The following is a 19,702-nucleotide window of genomic DNA, read 5'->3' on the forward strand; positions in this document are numbered from 1 at the left end:
AAAAGGATACAAATTCTGTTTCTATAGAGTTGTGACAGCCCTTTGGCTTTTATTCAGCTGTCCTCAGCTGAAAAGCTTCTTGATATGGCTGAAGAATGTCTGGGTAATCCTTCATGAATTTTTCATCTATCCACTGTGCATCTGTTGTGGGTAGATTTTTGAATTTTAGTAAGAATTTTCGTGTCACAAGGCCACTTCTCGTGGTTCGATCCTTGTGAAACAAAATCTGTTCAGGTTCCAGGAGTTGCTTTGTTTCTTCAACTTCTGGGGGATCTTCAGTAATGGGTTCCTTTGGTTCTGGTCCTATGTAAGGTTTTAGCAAACTTACATGAAAAGCATTGTGTATTTTCCAATGAGCAGGAAGCTCAAGTCGATAAGAAACTTCATTTATTTTCTCAATCACTTTGAAGGGTCCAAAGTATCTACTGGAGAGCTTTGGAAAAGATGAATTTTGACCGGAACCTTGTTTGAGCCTGCTTTTATCAAACTTTAGCAAGACATATTGACCTTTTTCAAAAGCCAAAGGTCTTCGTTTATTTGCTTGCTTCTTTTGTCGCTCTTGGGCAACTTTGATAGTGGCTCGAACTTGATCCATTGCTGTTTTTAAATCTGAAGCAAACTCATCAGCAGCAGCAAAAATCTTATCTTTAGTGCGAATAATTGGAGGAGGAATCACTTTACCCTGTACTATTTCATTTGGAGCTTTCCCTGTGGATGAGTGCACTGTATTGTTGTAAGCAAACTCCAATAATGGAAGATATTTCTCCCATTGTGACTTATGTTCACTAACATAAGCTTTCAATATATCCAAAAGAGTGAGATTCATCACCTCTGTTTGGCCGTCAATTTGAGGATGAAAAGCTGAGGAGAATTTAAAGTGGTTCCCAAATTCTCAAATAAAGCACGCCAAAAGTTACTTGTGAATTTGAAGCTTCTATTTGAAATGATCTCAGAAGGCATACCATGTAATCTGAAGATATGTTGAATGAAAAGTCTTGCAGCTTGTGCGGATTTCAATGTTTTATGATATGGAATAAAATGTGATTGAGGTTGCAACAATCATATCATGACCTTGAGGTGTTATTGGAATACCTGAGATGAAATCCATTGTGATAGATTCCCATGGATCTTTGGGCACTGGAAGAGGTTGCAACAATCCTGGAGTCTTCTGCCTATCATACTTGGATTTTTGGCATACTAGACAAGCCTCAATGAAGTTATGTGTATCTCTTCGTAATGTTGGCCAATAAAAGTAGCGCTCAATTGCACTTAGAGTGGCTGCCCTCCCTCTATGCCCTGCATAAGGGGGTTCATGACTTTCTTTAAGCACCTTTTGTCGAACAGGAAGAGTGATACAAAGGTGATTGTTCATGAGAAGGTAACCGTCTTTGATGGAATAATCTGGATGAGAACCTCCTTGCTGTAAATTTGATCAAATTGCTGCAAAGTCAGTATCTTCATCATAAGTATTCTTCATCCTTTGAAAATCTTCATGATGAGCCACTGTAATAGTTGCAATGCGAGGCACTCTAGAAAGTGCATCAGCAACTACATTTTGTTTTCCTGGAGTGTACATAATTTAAAAATGAAACATAGACAAGAATATTTCCCATCTTGCATGTTTCTCTTGCAAATGCTTTTGAGTCTTGAAATACTTCAAGCTCTGATGATCAGTTTTAATAAGGAATTCATTGCCTAAAAGATAATGTTTTCATATCTTCAAAGCATGAACCACTGCTAAGAGCTCCTTTTCATAAATGTCATACCTTTTCTCCACATCATTTAGACGGTGGCTTTTAAAGGCTACGGCATGGCCTTCTTGATTTAGCACTGCACCAATACAATCACCGCAAGCATCTGCTTCCACCACAAATGGTTTTACCAAATTTGGAATGATAAGAACAGGTCCAAAAGTAAGAGCTATTTTCAGCCTTGTGAAGGCTGCCTTCTCTTTTTCCTTCCATTGGAAAGAGGTCTTCTTCTTTGTAAGGTCATGAAGTGGAGAAGCCATTTGTGCAATATGCTTGATGAAGCGGCGGTAATAAGAGCATAAGCCAAGAAATGATCGCACCTCATGTACATCATGAAGATGAGGCCATTCTTGGATTATCTTGATCCTTTCAGGATCCATCTGAATCCCTTCAGAAGAGATGACATGCCCAAGGTAATTTATTTTATGCATGAAAAATTCACTCTTTTTACCATTTACCAAGAGTTGATTTTGTTGAAGTAATTGTAGAACAATCTCCAAGTGTTGATGATGCTCCTCTTCATTCTTGCTAAAGACAAGAATATCATCAAAGAAAGTACCGACATATTGTCGATGCTCTCTAAAGATGCGCTCCATCATTTGATTAAAGGTGGCTGGTGCATTGGTTAATCCGAAAGGAACCACCAAGAATTCATAAAGACCGTATGAAGTGCGGAAAGCAGTTTTGTGTACATCTTGTGGTATTACCCTAATTTGATGATAACCACTCTTTAGATCAATGTGGCTGAAAACCTTTGAGCCTCCTAGACGATCCAAAATGTCGTCAATTCTGGGAATAGGAAACCGATTCTTCACAGTGATTTTGTTGAGGGCTCGATAATCAATGCACATCCTGAATGTGCCATCTTTCTTTTGAACAAGAAGAACCGGTGAACAAAATGGTGAGCTACTTGGCCTAATTAGCCCACGGTTGAGTAGGTCTTCGACTTGCTTTCTGATTTCTTCTTGTTGAGGACGGCTCACATGGTATGGTGCTATATTAGGAGGAGAACTGTCCGGAATAATATCAATATGATGGTCTTCTGGCCTTTCTGGGGGAAGCTGATAAGGAAGATCTTCCGAAAAACAATCTTTATACTTTTCCAAGAGCTGAAGTCGCTCTTGGTTTTCAGCATTCATATTATCTTTTACATCAGTGACATAAAGCAAACAACATTGAACACAATTCTTAATTGCTCTAGAGACTTGCAAATGGCTTACCATAGGTATGGTGTCTCCAGAAACTCCAGCTTGGATCTCGTACTTCTTGCATTTGTTGGTGAGTTCTACCTTCTTTTTTTGAGAGAAGATGGTTGAATCTACTCTATGATTCCAGGGCATGCCAAGAATTACATCGGAACCATCAAGGTCTCCGATACAGAAGGTATCTTCGTCACTGTAGCCTTGAATTTGAAACTTGAGCTTGCCAATGTAGGGTGTCACAGTCTTCACTGTGTCACCTTCATCGGTATTTGAAGCTTGGCGACCTTCTGCCGGAGTGTCCATCTCTTCATTTTTTAATCCAAGCTCTTTAGCTAATTGCCAGGAAATGACATTTTCATTCGCCCCAAGATCTATCAAGAATAGTGCTTGCTTACCTTGCAACTGTCCCCAAGCTTTTAATAATTTGCATATCTCTGGAGTGTGAGTTGTGTTTGCAACTACATCACTGATAGCATTGATTTTCACTGGTGACTTAGGCTTCTTGTCAGAAACCTTGCTTTGTCCTTTGTTTGGACATTGCTTCGCTATGTGGCCTGTTTGTCCACATTTAAAGCACTTCCCTTCTTTTATGAAGCGTTGCTTTTCTTCTTCGGAAAGTTGCTTTGCTTGTGGGTATAGATTGGAGCGAAATTGAGGAGCATTAGGAGGTGCATAGGGCTTCATCTTCTTTTGATTTGATGGCTGCTTTTGTCGTTGTTTTTGTCCTTCATTTGGGGCTGAATACTCCTCATCATCAGCTACTCTCTTCTTATCATTCTTTTGGAATGATTTGTTGCCATTGTGCTCCATTTCCCATATCTCAGCATGGTCAATGAGTTCCCTGAGACTAGAACAATGATAATGATTAAGAGCAGTACGAAGTTTAAAATGCAAACCTCCTTGAAACTTCCTGAGCTTTTCCGAACTGTTGATCTTCTTGAAATGTTGGACCTTCAAAAGTAGCTCCCAAAATCTCTTGGTATAGTCACCAAGTGACTCATTTTTCCTTTGCCAAAGCCGATCCCATTCCATTTTTACATCTCTTTTGAAATGAACAGGAAGAACAAAATTACAGCCATGAAAATGTAAAAGTAATGGAGACAAGATTGAGGGTTGAAGATGGGCAAAACCACCCCTCCCCCCTCCCCCCCCCTCCGCGAAGGAATGTATTTCTGCTCAACCCAAGTGCCTTAGGGAAGAGCTCAGTTACAATCAACCTGAGAGTGAGGAGAAGTAATTCTCACTCTCACAAGATCATGCAAAGATGTACAAACACACATGCATTATCTATTATGCAACGATAAGAACTGCTTTCTTTACAGTATGAGAGAAGAAAGAGGGGAAATCAGCCTTTCTCCATCGTTGATCAACAGTACATGGATAGGGCTTGCTTCTTGTTGCTAAAATGGAAGAAAGAGCTTGAGAAGGAGGTGCTGTAATGAATTTACAGGCTTGCTGTACTGTAAAACAGCAGTGATAGAAGAGAGAATATGGAGGAATTTGATAATAGAGAAGTGGGGGATGATGATGGGGATGGATGGGGCCAATTTCTGGTTATCTGTGGGTGCTGTACATGAGTTTACAGCAAAGAAAAATGATGCTGAATGAAGAAAAACGAGCTCTTATTTATAGGAGGGGGAAGAGCTAGTACAAAAGGGGAAAGTGGAGTAGCACAAGACAAGTGTCCAGCCACATGTCATGAGATGTGACAAGTGGTGGGACACTTGGAAACTTGTGTGACAAGTGTCTTGACACTTGTCCTCTTCTCTATGGCCTTCCTTTTTGGGCTGAGTACTGTCAAGAATAGAAACAACCAAATTTAGTAAGCACAGTCAGAGTACAGAATTTATTATTTTTAGAATGACATCCCTATTTTTTAGGACTAGCATTTTTAGGCTAATTCGAGGCTCCTAAAATTTAGGAACCTCCTAAAATTTAGGGACCCCCCAATATGGGTGCCATATGAAAGCTTTTTCCGTGTACATCATAAAAACGGTATCAGAATCTTCATGTGACTTTCCTATGCAAAGAAATGTGCAGTTCAAGCTTTCAGCCCACACATGCACATTGTACAAGCATTTCATGATCATGCCATCTTATTGATTGTAAATGTCTGTTCTGGCGGATCTAGCTCACACTTCAAGGCATCAATTCTTTCTGTGTGTGAGTCTAACCTTGATATGCGTGAGTTCTGGTCACAGGCGCCCAATCGGGCCATATAGGTGGAAGTGTGAACTATCTTTTCTCTAACCCACCGCGTGGGTCCACCATAACCTGTGACCACTCATCAGTGGCCAGCTCCAATGCACTTTTCTTTATATCTAATTAGTACAAAGGAAACAAATTTTTAATAAATCATTATATAGACAAATTAGTGAAAAAGGATACAAATTTTGTTTCTATAGAGTTGTGACAAAAGCACTTGTTATTCATTTAGCGGTTTGATGCAGCGTATTGTGGAGGCAACTTCATAGAGGTATCTAAGATACGCAAGGCAGCCACATTTTTGACGGGAAATGCATTGTAGTGGTAGTCTACACTTCTTATTCAAGGGAAGTCACCTACCACTTGGGTCCAGTTCAAGCAAATGTTTGCTTCAAATTTGTTGACAAGTACTTTTGAAGTAGACATTATGACAACTTGGAATTAGTTGAATTCCAAAGATTGCAAGAACTTCGATCAGTATAATAAGAAGTTTTGGGATGCATTGTTGTCGTTTACTTCTTATTGCACATAGTACCCCTCCATGGGCAGGTGGAGAAGTATATTTGTGGTTTGCCAAAGGGTATTCGAGATTTTTGCATTAAGTCCACTGTTTCCAGCATGTCTCAGCTTATAGAAACTGCTACTATAGCTGACACATTGCTGCGTGGAAAGGATGCAGGATTCCACAATGATGATGCCAAGTCACTTGTCAAAGAGGCAAAGGCTGAGAAAAAGGGTAAATCTGAAAATAAAGCTGAAAATCAGGGCTGATTTGAAAAGTAGGGCTAGAAAGAGAAACAGATCGTAGAGAAAGAGTGGGAAAAGTGATGCATTGTTACGTAAACCTCAGTTGTGCGCTGTCAATATGGTTTATCACACTGAGTTGGATCCCATGAAAGAGCAATATGTTGTTGATTCAAACTTTGCTAATGTTTATGATCAGCTTTGCAATGGCCAAAGGCATGAACACTTTGCGCTAAGAGATGGATTTCTGATGATGCATGGACGACTATGTGTCACAAAGCAGTTAAGGCCTAGAGTTATCACTGAAAGTCATGTTCCTCCGTATGTAGGACATAGAGGTATTGATGCCACGGTCAAGGTAGTGGAGCATTTCTTCTATTGGCCAGCTTTGAGGCAAGATGTAGAACAGTTTGTTAAGACATGCATCGTATGCCAGAAGGTAAAGCAAGATAGGCAAAAGATGTTGGGTTTATTGTAGCCCTTGCCTATTCCAGATAGGCCTTGGCAGAGCATTGCAATGGAATTTATTTTTGAGCTTCCTAAGACAGCTATAGGGATTATGGACCATCATTTGCAAGTTTAACAAAAAAGCCCATTTCATTCCGGTAAGGAAGAAAATAAAGGCTGATCATATGGCACGATTGTTTTTGTAGCACATATTTAAGTATCATGGTATGCTAGAGTCGATCATTAGTGATCGAGATCCTCGGATGACCAATTTATTTTGGAAGGGCTTGTTTGGGAATATGGGTACCACGCTGAAATTCTCATCATCCTTCCATCCGTAGACAAATGGTCAGTCTGAGGAAGCAAATTCCAGTGTTAGATCTTTTGAGGTGCTATGTTTCAAACCACAAGACATAGTGGGAGCAGTATTTTCCCGTGGTTGAGTTTGCTTACAACAACACAGTGCACAGTTCTACGGGCAAAGCTCCATTTGAGGTGGTTGAGGGTGGTAAGAAGGTACCACCTATTCTGCAAACAAAGGATAAGATCTTTGAGGCTGATCGTTATGTGGAAAACTTGGATGTAGCCTATGCAAAGATAAAATATGTACTTCAGAGATCACAAGAAAAGCAAAAGAGGGCAGTTGATCGCCTCAGACGTGTTTTGCAGTATGTAGAGAGTGATTATGTATTGCTACGTTTTGAAAAGGCAAGGTTGAAAAAGATGAAAGGAAGAGAGAGATTGTATTCAACGTTGAGTATGAGATACTATGGGCCTTCTAGGTGTTGGAGAAGATCAGCAATGTGGCATATTGGCTGAAATTAACTCCACATTGGCGGATACACAATGCCTTTCATGTGAGCTTGCTTAGACCTTTTCATGGAAATATGCGAGAGGATGTATCTGCTGAAATTCAGCCGAAGGTTTAAGAGCTCGATGAAATACTGGTACCCGAGCAGATTTTGGCACACAAGGAAAGAAAGGTCAAATGTAAAGTTTCAAGGAGATACTTGGAGAAATTTAAGAATTATTCACCAATGTATGTCAAATGGATGGAAGAGGATGACTTGGCAGACCATTCTCAGTTGTTGTAGCTTTACCTAGATGCCTTTTAGTTAGAGCCGACTTTCGTTCGAGCTCCGTTAGGTTCAGCAAAGCAAGGGTCCGGAGTATTGCCTGATGCTCAAGGGGGAGGTAGCATGGGTCATCATATAGGAACTATGAGGAGTGATAGCAGTGGTGAGTTCCACAAGTTTTCAGAGTTCTTATATGAGCATGCCATCTCTTGTATCTCACCTCATCCCTCTTCTCAAAATGCAGTCATAAAGCATAGGAACCGGACAATGATAAACATGGCACATACTATGCTGTTCCAGTCCATCATCAGGCCGTTTTTGGTGTTTTTGACAGTTTGACTGATTTTTTGACTTTGTGCAGCAGATTTTGGCTTATTTTGATCAGATTTTGGGTTATACTACATGTGAACTCTTGTTTTTTGCAGTCTCTGCTCGTGGTTTGGCTGTGTTTCCTCTCCCAATCCCTTCTTTTCTCTACTTCTTTTCTAAATCCTCTCCAGATGGTTCCTCCATGCACATCCACTGATGACAAACTCCATGGACCTGATTATTACATGTGGAGTGCGGTGATGAAGGGTTGGTTTATTCAAAAGCGGTTATGATACGTGGTTAACGGAGCTATGGCACGTCCTCGACAACCTTTTCCAGCTCCATTTGATTTTGATGAAGACAACCATGAGGAGGCTATGCTTACATGGGATTCGGATGATGCCCGTGCTTATTCAGCATTATTTGATGTACGAGGCTCCTTCCACCATGAGGGCCGTTACTCTATATGGTCAGCTCTAGCAACTGAAGTTTGAATCCAAAGATACGATTCAATCCTTCCTACTTCGTGTTACCCAACTCCAGGACTAGCTTCATACTATGCACTCTACCCTATCAAAGGCACATCTTGTTGGTATGGTACTCTACAAGCTTCCTCAGGAGTTTGATGGCGTGGCGAATGCTTTACAGGCGCAGACATCTACGACTCTTGTCAGTTTTGTTCACATGTTCTCCACGCTACTTGAGCATGAGGCTACTTTGCAACTACAGGTTGCGACTATAGGGGAGGCTTGCGTCACATTATGGAGGTTCAGGTGAGGCTTTTGTAGCTTCAGAGAGGGGTTCAAAGATGAAGAAGTCGAAGGCCCAGTGTTACCACTGTGGCAAGAAAGGTCATTTAAGGAAGGACTGCAAAGAGTTAGCGGCTTCTAAGAAGAGAAAGGAGCGGAAGAGGAAGCGGGATGCGGACTCCTCCGACGAGTCATCATGTGCCTCAGATTCCGATTCCGATCCTCCAGCTAAGGCGAAGTCCAAGGTGCGGAAGGGATCCTCTTCCTCGGATCGCGGGAAGGGCTGAGTGGCCCCTTCCTCAGCTGCTTTCTAGTGGTGGTGATGTGGACATCCCTCACGACTCTCCAGTGCCAGAGAGGGAGTGTGAGAGGGTGGTGAGATGGAGCAACCGTGCCTCATCTATATGTCTATACAGATGCACAGGATCCAGAGAGGGACATTCCTTACGCATCGTGCGAAGTCTGGCAGGTACAAATCCTAGAGCTAGGATTGCCATCCAGGTTCATGATGGGCTGGTTACTTGACAGAGAGCGGGAGGCTTTCGTCTGGAGCTCACATGAGGGTACACTTTAGCGGTTTTGGCCGAAGGCGGGGATTCCATGGTCACATGTTTAGAGACATGTCTGGTAGATTGGTCTTGTATGTCCTGCGTGACATAAGTGACATAACACAGAGAGCTACTATGATTCTTCTCTATTTTCAGGTGGTGCTGTTATGATCAACATCGACGTCAAATATTCTCCGAGGTATCTTGGTGGTGGGCTGGCCACTCACTGCTTGGATATCCATGGTTCTTCTGGTGGTTCTATGTTGTATAGTTTTTGATTCCCCATCATTGTACTATTGTGTTGTATCAGCTCACCCCTGATCTGAGAGGTGTTAGCAGATTAGTCAGCTCAGGGTGAGTTTGTGCTGCAAGGCCTGTGGTAGTATTTTTTTTGGCATTTTGTGGTGCCCTTTTTAGGGCTAGGGAGCATTTAATGCTGGCCGACCAGCATTAAATGTTGGCCGACTGCACTTAATGCTCCCCTCATTTTATGCCTATATATTTCTAGGACTTCTCCTCCTCTTGTGTACTTCAGCCATCATTTGTGGATTCTTTTGAGGAGAGAGGAGCCGGTGCCAGGGTGTGCCCACACAGCCAATGACTCACTGTTTTTTGCTGCTGTCTCGTGTTCGATATGGATTCCGTTTCCCGGGCATACATCGAAGTTCTCATCTGTATTTGTGTTTATTTTTTCTCGTCTTGTGTTTCAGCAGTTTATTTCAGCATGTTGTTTATGCTTCTGTTTGCTGCACCACTTTTGACATGTGTAGCTATGGAAAAGAACTTGAGAGCATTGATTGGAATGGAACTTGGACTTTGGTGGATTGCCTCGAAGAAGGTCATTGGGATGAAGTGGATCTTTAGGACCAAATTGAATGTTGATAGGACTTTGGACATATACGAGGATTGCATTGTAGTGCAAGATTCTTGACAAGAACATGGCATTGACTAAGAAGAAACTTTCGCACCCACACCACCGTTTTGTGGAGATGAAGATAGTTTGATTTGGGGATACCGTTTTTGTTTCACAACAGAAGTTATGGTTGTGGTTTGGATTTGTAGGGTTATATCGACTCTGTCCGGGTGCGAGATCCCAACATCTTGTGTTCCCATGGCAGTTAAATCTTCTCTTTGGGTATGGCTCCCATTTCATAGTCCAGCCGTAAGCAGGAGATGGTGGCCATTTCCATGGTTGAAGCAAAGTATTTGACACACTCGATGGCATCACAGAGGTTGTGTACTTGAGGAGCTTATTGGTGGCACTTCATTTCCCATGTGCCACTTCGAGAGTTATTTTTTGCAATAACTAGAGTGCTATTATACTAGTTGGTAATCCCATCATCAATTGGTAGATGAGACATGTTGGCATGTATTACTACTTCACCAGAGAGTAGGTTGAACTAGGCATCATTTGCCTAGAGTTTGTACCATCATTAAAAAACTTTGAAGATATCCTGACTAAGCTGTTCAACAGATCGATTCTCCAGTACGTGTTACCTCGAATCGGTGTGGGTGCTTTCTTTCCTTCTACTTTAGATTGATGGGGGAGAGGGGTTTTCCCTTGGCCTTCCCTTTCAATTTGAGAGGAGGTGGGTTTCTTCTTTTGGTGGTGACATGACTTTGATTATGTTTTGCTTTAGAGAGATTATTATTATTATATATTGTATCATAGTCTGCATCATCAAGATTACATGATTGCAAAAGATGCTTGGGCAAGTGAATAACTCCCATACAAGGGTATTGCCCAAGTTTCACTGTTGTATAGCATTTTGCATGAGCATGCTGTCTTGCATTGCCTTTTGCATTATCCCCTTCATTGACATTTTGTTCTTGTTTATAAACATGATTTTGTGCGCATTTATCCCTTTTTGATTAGAGTGTGGTTGGCTTTGGATCCACCATATTTGCGGCAACTCTACTTGTAGTCACCTAGGGCAGCCTTTCTTGTTTTTTACAACATGCTTTCCATATCTTTTTTTCCGTTATTGATACTCATGAGTGGTTGGTGTCATGGAGACATGAAATTTTGAGATGCTCCAATCTTGCCAATAACATTTGATTAAGATATTAATCAAATGTACAAGGTTGTTTATCACATGTGATGCACATGGCGCTTATTTCATGGTAATAGGCCAAGGACCTCGAGATATTAGTTGGTGTCAAAGGTAAAAGTTATAATGAGTTATGCTTGATAGGTACTAGGTGGTACCCGGTTGTAGATTTGAGCGTAGACCAATTTATTGGCCACTAATGTAGTGACATTAGAGATTAGGCATTAATTAATTAATTAATGCTGATCTAAAGATCAATAATTGCTCAAGGATATTGGGAAGACAAATTGGCCTAAACAATTTAATTATTGGTTAGTGGGATTAATTTTTTGAGCATTAGAATAATTATTAAATTAATTTTTAGAATTAATATGTTAAAAATTTACTTTAATAAGATGGATAATGCTGAAAAATGGGATTAGAAGGCTGCCACTTGACAAAACTTGCCCGTGCAAGTGGAAAAAACGTTTTTAGGGGTTGGTGGAAATCTATTCTAGCCATTGTGTGAGAGAGAGGTTGTTTTGAGAGCAGGGAGATGATGATGTGATTTACAGCCATCGTGGACCAGTCCTACAGCAAGTAGTAGTAGTTTTGGAGCCCTTCAAGAGTAGGTGACAACAGCCCAAGGTGAGCATTTTCGAGCAGTTTGAGCAATCGGTGGAAGAGATTTCAGTCAATCTTTGTTGTAAGCCCAAGGTGAGCATTTTCGAGCAGTTTGAGCCATCAGTGGAAGAGATTTCAGTCAATCTTTGTTGTAAACCCTAATTTACGGTAGAAATTAGGGTTTGACAGCCACCTCGGGATGCATGCTCAGAATTGAGGGCCTAGGACTTGAATTCCAGTAGTTGAAACTAAGGAATTTCAAGGGGATTCAAAAGGCCAGCCAGCCAATATCAGATTTGGGGCTAAATTTGTCGTTGAAGGAGCAGGGTGAAGGCCAATCCAAACCAAGGGGCAAATTGGTTTGGAGGCTTGCTGGTCAATTTTAACAGCAAGAGGCACTTGGACTAGTAGAGGAGGTCAAAGGATCTGAGTTGGATTCCATCCATTTGCAATAAAAGTTAAAGAAATACAGCAAGGGGCACTCATTTTGGGGCTAACAAGTTGTCCAATGTCCAAGATTGTATGCTGAAGTATGCATTTCAGTTTTGTGAATTTGTTAATTGCTGCAATTAAGTGCTCACCCTATCCAAGAAGGAACCCCCATCTGTTTGGGATACTGGTTTTCCTTCACAATGAGTTCCTACAGATTGTCTTGGATATGATGTGCACATGACATCACATCATTGAGAGCCGGTTGGATACACAAGATGCGAAGATTCATGGAGAAGATATTCACCTTCCATAATTAAGATGATCTAAGCTAACCCATAACCCAAATTAAAAAATAAATCAGTGTTACTTTGGAGCGGGACATGTGATTCTGCAATAGTCTAATGTATCATGTATCAAAGCTTTCAGTGTCTAGTGGGCTTTCAGTGTTTGGTGAGTTGACCTTTATAAAGGTAAGTTTGACATTTCAAGTCATTCTCTACTGTGATAATTTGAAGAGGCCCAACTTGATGGGGAAAGTTAAACGGTAGAAGAATGTGTTATCAGCATAAGAGCATTATTCTTGTATTTTCTTTGTCATTCACCTTTGTCTATGAAATTTCAGAATATGAAGGTTTAGTGAATAATTATAGCTGGTACTTCATACAACTTACAAATATTATTACCTTCTGCTGCAGCGGCAATACTTCCAGTTGTGAAAAAACAACATCAACTGTTAGTGACCTTACTGCTGTGCAATGCTATGGCAATGGAGGTGAGGCCTTCTGTCAATCATTGAAAAATTTTTAGATGCCCTCTGCAGCCTATACATGTAAAGTTCTAATATCTTGTTACACAGCATTGTTAATGGGTGTATACAGTTCTATTCTGGCGGTTATACTATAAATTAAGGGAAAACCTATGGCTATTTCTACTTACTTCTCTGTCAGTAGTAGACAACATCAAATGGATTGTACATGTAACAACTGGTTGTGTGCTATGTAGGCTCTTCCGGTTTTCTTGGACAACATGTTTAGCACCTTGGTGGCAGTGGTTCTCTCTGTTACTTTCGTGCTTGCTTTTGGAGAGGTAAGAAAAGACTAATTTACAACTTGAAGTCCTGCTGAAGATTCCATTACAGCATTTAGATTGCACTACATGCAAATTCAGGGAGGCGAACAGGCCATAGTCTCTTATTCTCGTGATCTGTTGTCTTGTGTGTCTCTCCCATTTGTGTGAAAATCCCTTAAGATTGGGTGGTGCATCACATTGTCTAAAAGCATTAAAGTATTGCAGTGCATCCTGGTGGAATACTTTATTCACCTTGTGTTATGATTAGTTTACTAATATACTATAATTATCAGTGCATTTTAGTAGCAAGGTGCCAAAAGAAGTGTTGAAGTCCTCCACCAATGGTGACACTCCACCATTAGGCCTGGAAAGAGAAGGGTAATAAGATTCCGAGGCTGTTTATGCTACAAACTAAAGCTTTCTGTGAGCCATTGTACCATGGAACCATGTAGATAATGCCTTTCTCAGAGATCATAGTTGAGCTGTCAACTATTTCTTGAGTTTTCTTTGTGGAAGCTAGGCAAACTATGAAGACGGTCTCCTCATACTCTTTCGTGACCTGGACTGTTTGTAGTTGTTTCTTCGAAAGAATAATGCACAAGTCAAAATAATTGGATGCAAGGGTGGGTTGTGCTAGTGTGGGACCAGAGGTTTCCATTGCATGCAAATGGATAGTTGTTTTCCTCAATGATGTACTCCTTTCTAGTAAGTCATTGAAGGAACACATTAGTCACTTGCTCATCATGTTATGCCATTTAAGATGAGAGTTTTGCAAAACTATCTAAGGGTGTGTTTTCTACATGGAGCTTTTGTACATGGGACATGTCATCTTCACTCATGGCAGTAGGATTGACCCTAGAAAGGTAAGAGCACTACTTCATTGGCTTGTTCTTTGCAATATTGGGCAAATGAAATCATTTTAAAATTTTAGTTGTTTTTTCTAAAAGTTTGTTAATGACCATGCTAAAATTGTTGAACCTTGGATCCATTTGCTCAACAATATTCAAATTAAGTAGTAGCATATAAGTCTGCTTGTTGTGTGGTCCATAGTAAAAATTTCAATTTTAAATTTTAGTGGGTTTTTCCAGAAGTTTGTTAATGACCATGCTAAAATTGTTGAACCTTGGATCCATTTGCTCAACAATATTCAAATTAAGTGCTAGCATATAAATCTGCTTGTTGTGTGGTCCATAGTAAAACATTGTTTCGGCTTGACCATTGGCCATTTTGAATGCAAACGGAAAGTCTAAAAGGCCATCTTAGCTGGTCCATCCTATGATATATCTTGGTTTGTCAAGAGCTTTTTTTTAAAAACCAACAGTTGCTTGTTGTCCACATTGCTTTTGCTCAGATTGCAGCGTGTGTTTTTGCTCTTGTCTCTCTCTGTGCATCTTGCCCATCCACATCTCTCTCTCTCTTTTTTTTTCGTAAAAGGTAATTGTATTAATTACGAAAAAAGAGTACAAGTTTTCATGATTACAAGATACATGAGGGCTCTAAGCCGACGTGTAAGATCCCAGTACTAAGCCACACAAAAGTTACACAAGTGATGGCAAAGACCCAGAGGAAATTGCCATATGCCAGGTAAGCAAGTCCTCCCGAGGGAGCAAGTCCGAGTGCCGATTGAGATCTATCTGCCAATGCAAGAGACCTTTAAGCCGGGCAATGTGTTTCGGTACATTAGAGGCGGAATCAAAAAGAAAGGCATTCCAAGTGGTCCAATTGTGCCAGCATCCCCAGAATCTGAAGAAGTGAAACAAGATCTTCATATGCGACTGTGGCGGTGTGGGGTATTTTGGTCGCACAAAAACCCAATCGAACGGGGTGAGCGAGGACCCCACCACTGTACGCCAAACCTGTGACAAGAGCGACCAGATCCTCTTGGCCAGCGGGCAAGAAATAAATCGATGCCGGGCCGATTCGACAGTAGTGGTACAGAAGAAACAATTGCCATTCGAGATTCGACGCTTGGAGAGGGCTGAGGCAAGAGGAAGACCACCAATCATCACCCGCCAAAGAAAGACCTTGCACTTGAACGGTGTCTTATTCAACCAGCCCTCCATCACCGTTGCCTTTCACCATGACTGAGATTTCCGCAAACCCCATACAAAATTAGCTTTAACAGCCAGCCATTGATGATCTTTCATCAGAAGATGATACACCTGATTAGCAGAGGCCTTTTCCAGACTCAACCGGCCTGCAAGGTCCCAGTCCTGCCAAGGACGATCCACCGCAAGGGCAGGAAAAGGTTGCCTGGCCTGAAGTACTAGCAAAAGCTGCTCCCATAAGTCATGGTAGCCACGCGGGATTTTGAAAAGTCTCCTGGCCGTACGAAACGATGCGAAGACATTATGACTGGCAAGGGTGGCGTCCGCAACTGAAGTCACCCCCAGACGGGCCATGCGGTTAAATTTTGGTCGAAGCTCATGTTTGTCTTCCCATGAAAGTAATCTTGAGACTGCCAACAATTCCAGTTGAAAGGAGTTAGCATGCAAGCGGTCCTTCGCTGGATGCCAACTCGCCTTTTGGAGCACCGCTTTCTAGGAGCCGACCAAATGCAATAATAGAGAGGAGGCGGAGCTGGAAAACCGAGAGTCTGCATTAAGGACATGCCACCAGGAGCCCCGAATTTGTGTATTGCCATGTCGAAGCCCGTTGTCCTCCAGAAAATAACGGGCTATAATGGTCCACGGGTGATGATCCACGCACATAGCGCGAAAAAGTGACCAACGAAGGGCCAACATATGAGTTTCAGCATCCAAAATAGCCCCACCACCCAAGCGTTTGGGGGTACATGTATGTGACCACGAAATACCTGCGTGCAATGAATCCTTCTTCCATAACATGAAACGAATAGGGCGCGTGAGAGCCTTCAAAGTAGTAGGAGTCCAGGGCAGCAATGGCAAGAAATATGTGAGCATTGGCAGCATAATTGTTTGCGCCACTTTGAGGCGGACATGAAAGGGCCACGCTTGCGACTTCCAATACATAAACTTAGCTGCCAGTTTCTGTGAAATCCACTCCAGTAGCTACTTTGGCCGAACATCAACACCCAATGGGTACCCAAGATGCCTAACAATGGAGCCACGGGGAACAACCTGACCCTGCCAACCCAATGACTGTAAATCCGACTCCGTGCAGTTGAGAATGGCTGATTTGAAGGCATTGATGCGAAGACCCGAAGCATGACCAAAGAGTGTCCAAACATGTAATGCCTTGCGAATGTTGTCCTTGTCTGCACGCAAAATCATAAAGCTATCATCAGCCAAAGATTGGCTAATGAAGTGCTGCCCCAAAGGAAGAGACAAACCGGCCAGCTGATCAGAAGCTGCCATTGAAGATAACATTGAAAGAACCGGGTGAGTCGCCAGGGCAAAGAAGAGAGGACTCAAAGGGCAACCTTGTCTCGCCGCGTGTGCAAGGACAAATGGCTCTGTAACCCCACCATTGAGCATAACACGCGAAGAAGCCTCAGCACTAATGGTGTAGATCAATCGGGACATCCGCGCACCAAAACCCATAGCGGACATAAGTTCGGCAAGAAAGACCAATCTAAATAGTCAAAGGCCTTTCCAGATCCAACTAAATCAATACCACTTCTTGGCTAGAGTGCCTTGCATAGTCAATGGCCATTTGCACATTTAAGATATTATCCAGAATGTTGCGTCCCTTAATGAAACCATATTGAAGAGGATGCACAATAGCTGGAAGGTGCTTGTGGAGCCTATTCGCCAGGACTTTGGAAAAGATTTTATACATCGAGCCCATCAATGAAATTGGTCTCCACTGTTGCAACATTGACGGCGAAGGAACCTTTGGAAGCAATTTGATAAGGCCCTCTTTCCATGAGGAAGGCATGACCCCTGTTTCCCAAACCTGCTGAAACATAGCTACCAATGGCTTCACCAGTTGCGTAGCCGAGCACTCAAAGAATTCATTGGTGAGGCCATCCCAGCCAGAGCTTTTATCCTTGGGCAGATGTAACAAAACATCCATAACCTCCTCCTCACAAATATCTGCCTCCAAGGTAGCTCGCATATCAAGTGGAACCTGATGGCGGACCAGATCATAGAAAACTGAACGTGCATACGTAACCTGGTCAAAAGGCGACAAAGAAGAACCAAGAAGATCCCGAAAATAATTCCTGCACATATCGACAATGGTGTGCGCATCAGTAACCATGCGACCTTCTGAATCCTGAAGTCTGAACATATTTTCTCGAGCAGGAGAAGCATGCAAGGCGCGAAAGAACTTATGAGTCTGGCAAGCATTATCTTGCAAATTGTTAGTCAAATTGTGTAATTTGGCCTGCTGATAGGATTTCAATTGAAATTCTTTAATAAGATCGGCCAAACGCTGCGCCAGTGATAATAGAAAATCATCATCTGGGGTATCCACCAGAAGCGAACGAACCAAAGCCAGTAAGCCTTCCGCTGCATGGCGACGCCGCCGACAAAGAGAGGCATGATATATCCCATACTGGCGAGCGACCCGTTGCACATTAGAGACCAGTCGTTCAAAAGAAACTGTGCCCTCAGAGGCAAAGTCCAATAAAAATCTCTCAATCAATTGCTGCATATAGCCGTGAAAGATTGAATGCTTCAAATAAGAAGAGTTGAAACGTAAAGGGAGTCTATCCAACAACTGCATAAAAGGTGCAATGGGTTGTGCCAGTATCTCAAGTTGGAGAGGGAAATGGTCGGACAAGGCATATTGCTGCAATACTTTCATTTCCAGCATCTCAGGAAGAAAGTCATCATCCTGCATGATGTACATTCGGTCCAACCGCGACCATGTAGATGCATACTGCGCTGAATGAAAAGTAAACCTTGGAGAGGACAGATGTAACCAAGACCATAGATCTTACTTAAGAGCCGCAAGAGCAAAGGCATTCCACGCCGGACTTTCCGGAGCATCCATCACCGAATGCCCTGAAGTGGACTGGGAAGAGTCAACACACATATTGAAATCTCCCATCAAGAAACCCCTTCTGCCAAGTGACATGGAGCTCTGCAAAGTCTTCCAAAGATCCCGGCGAGATAAAGGGTCATTCGGAGCATAGAGGCCCATCAACCATAAGATCTCTTCTTCAAATAAAATTTCAATTACCACAAAGCAGCCCTGCACATCATTTTTAATAAGAATAGGCTGATATTTCTCATGGACAATCATAAGCACTCCAGAATAATGCACAGCATGTGTCCCTGCATAAAATAAGCGAAAACCATGGCAATCCACCACTTTTCCTGCATCACCGTGACTCTTGTGCTCCATCGCACACAAGGCATCCCACTGATTCTCATGCAAGACAGTCCACATGGCATGTTGTCATATATCTGAAAAAAGAAAAATCAGGAAGGAGGCACCGCTTGCCTCGATTTCACCTTGTCTGCTAGAATGTCAAGGACACCATCATCCAGAAAATCAGCTAAGACTGCAAAAGAATTCGGCCGGCCAGCTTTAGAAGTAGATGGGATATCCATTGTCTTAGGGGTGGCGCGGGGATAACGACGATCCCAGGGTGTAATCACATTGCCTTTAGAATCAAATGCTAACTTAGCAGGCCGGCCCTTGGGCCCGTCTGTATATACTTTCCTCGTAGATTGATTACGGGGAGGAGCAGGAGCGATAGTACGTGCAACATGCTGTGAAGAGGCCATTTCTTTCCTGCGCATATACGTGCGCATTGAATCCTGTGACACAGCAGGCCCAGAATCCGGCAAAGCAACATCCAACTTCTTACCTTTTTTGGGACGTGCCTCTATCCATTCATTGTTACGAGAATCCAAACCCAAAACCTGTTGTTTACCTTTATTCAAAACACTGGATGGCTGGGTTTCCTCCTGTGAGGGAGCATCAAGCACCATGTCATCCCTGGGCGGCACAACATGCACATGATCTGAAGACGGTTGCCTCTCTAGGCATTCGGCCATAAAGTGTCCCAATTTACCACACGAAAAGCAGTGTCCCGCAAAGTTACCCCATTTCAAGCGAAAATGTAAAGGATGCATGCCAAAGCAATTAAGGTGCAGCCACGCAGGCCTCTTCCTGGTAGTGTCCCATAACATACACAAACGGTTTCTATTCATTGCCCTTAGGCTTGGGGGGACCAGGACCGTTCCCACTACAGCCATGGCATCATTTAACAATGGCCAATAAACAGCCGGGCAATTTTCCACCTCAACCCACACCGGGCATTCACGTTGAAGCAGGCGCTAAAAGTCTGCCATAGGGCGCCATGGCACGACATGGACCAAGCGGCGATCAAAGAATAATGGTAGTTTGGACAGGAGCTCAGTCCGTCCGAGTTCAGCAGTACCTCATAGAAGCCTCGAAGTCCAACAAAAATCTCCTCAACACACTCCCCTTGCAGTAAATGGTGCAACCACTGGCGAATATGGGAAAGCACTGGGATCCTACCAGTGAAGAAGAGTATAACTGCACAGTCATAAAATACTGAAAAAGAGCGCAGGACCGTTTTCGGATCCACCGTTGCCTCCAGAACCTCTTCAGTTCC

General features: G+C 42.5%; 1 protein-coding gene across 2 annotated transcripts in view; it reads left to right on the forward strand.

The window, feature by feature from the left end:
- LOC148020510 (DUF21 domain-containing protein At4g14240-like) overlaps positions 1 to 19,702 on the forward strand; it is a 102,469-nt gene that overhangs the window by 21,523 nt on the left and 61,244 nt on the right. For both annotated transcript variants that reach the window (XM_087698278.1, XM_087698279.1), the window contains exons 3-4: positions 12,813 to 12,889; positions 13,120 to 13,203. In XM_087698278.1, coding sequence (XP_087554404.1) covers positions 12,813 to 12,889; positions 13,120 to 13,203 — 161 coding nt within the window. The remainder of the gene's footprint in view (positions 1 to 12,812; positions 12,890 to 13,119; positions 13,204 to 19,702) is intronic.

Source organism: Lygodium microphyllum, chromosome 18 (genome assembly GCF_053477565.2).
Source record: "Lygodium microphyllum isolate KBCC chromosome 18, Lygodium_microphyllum_v1.1.10, whole genome shotgun sequence".
Taxonomy (NCBI): Eukaryota; Viridiplantae; Streptophyta; class Polypodiopsida; order Schizaeales; family Lygodiaceae; genus Lygodium; species Lygodium microphyllum.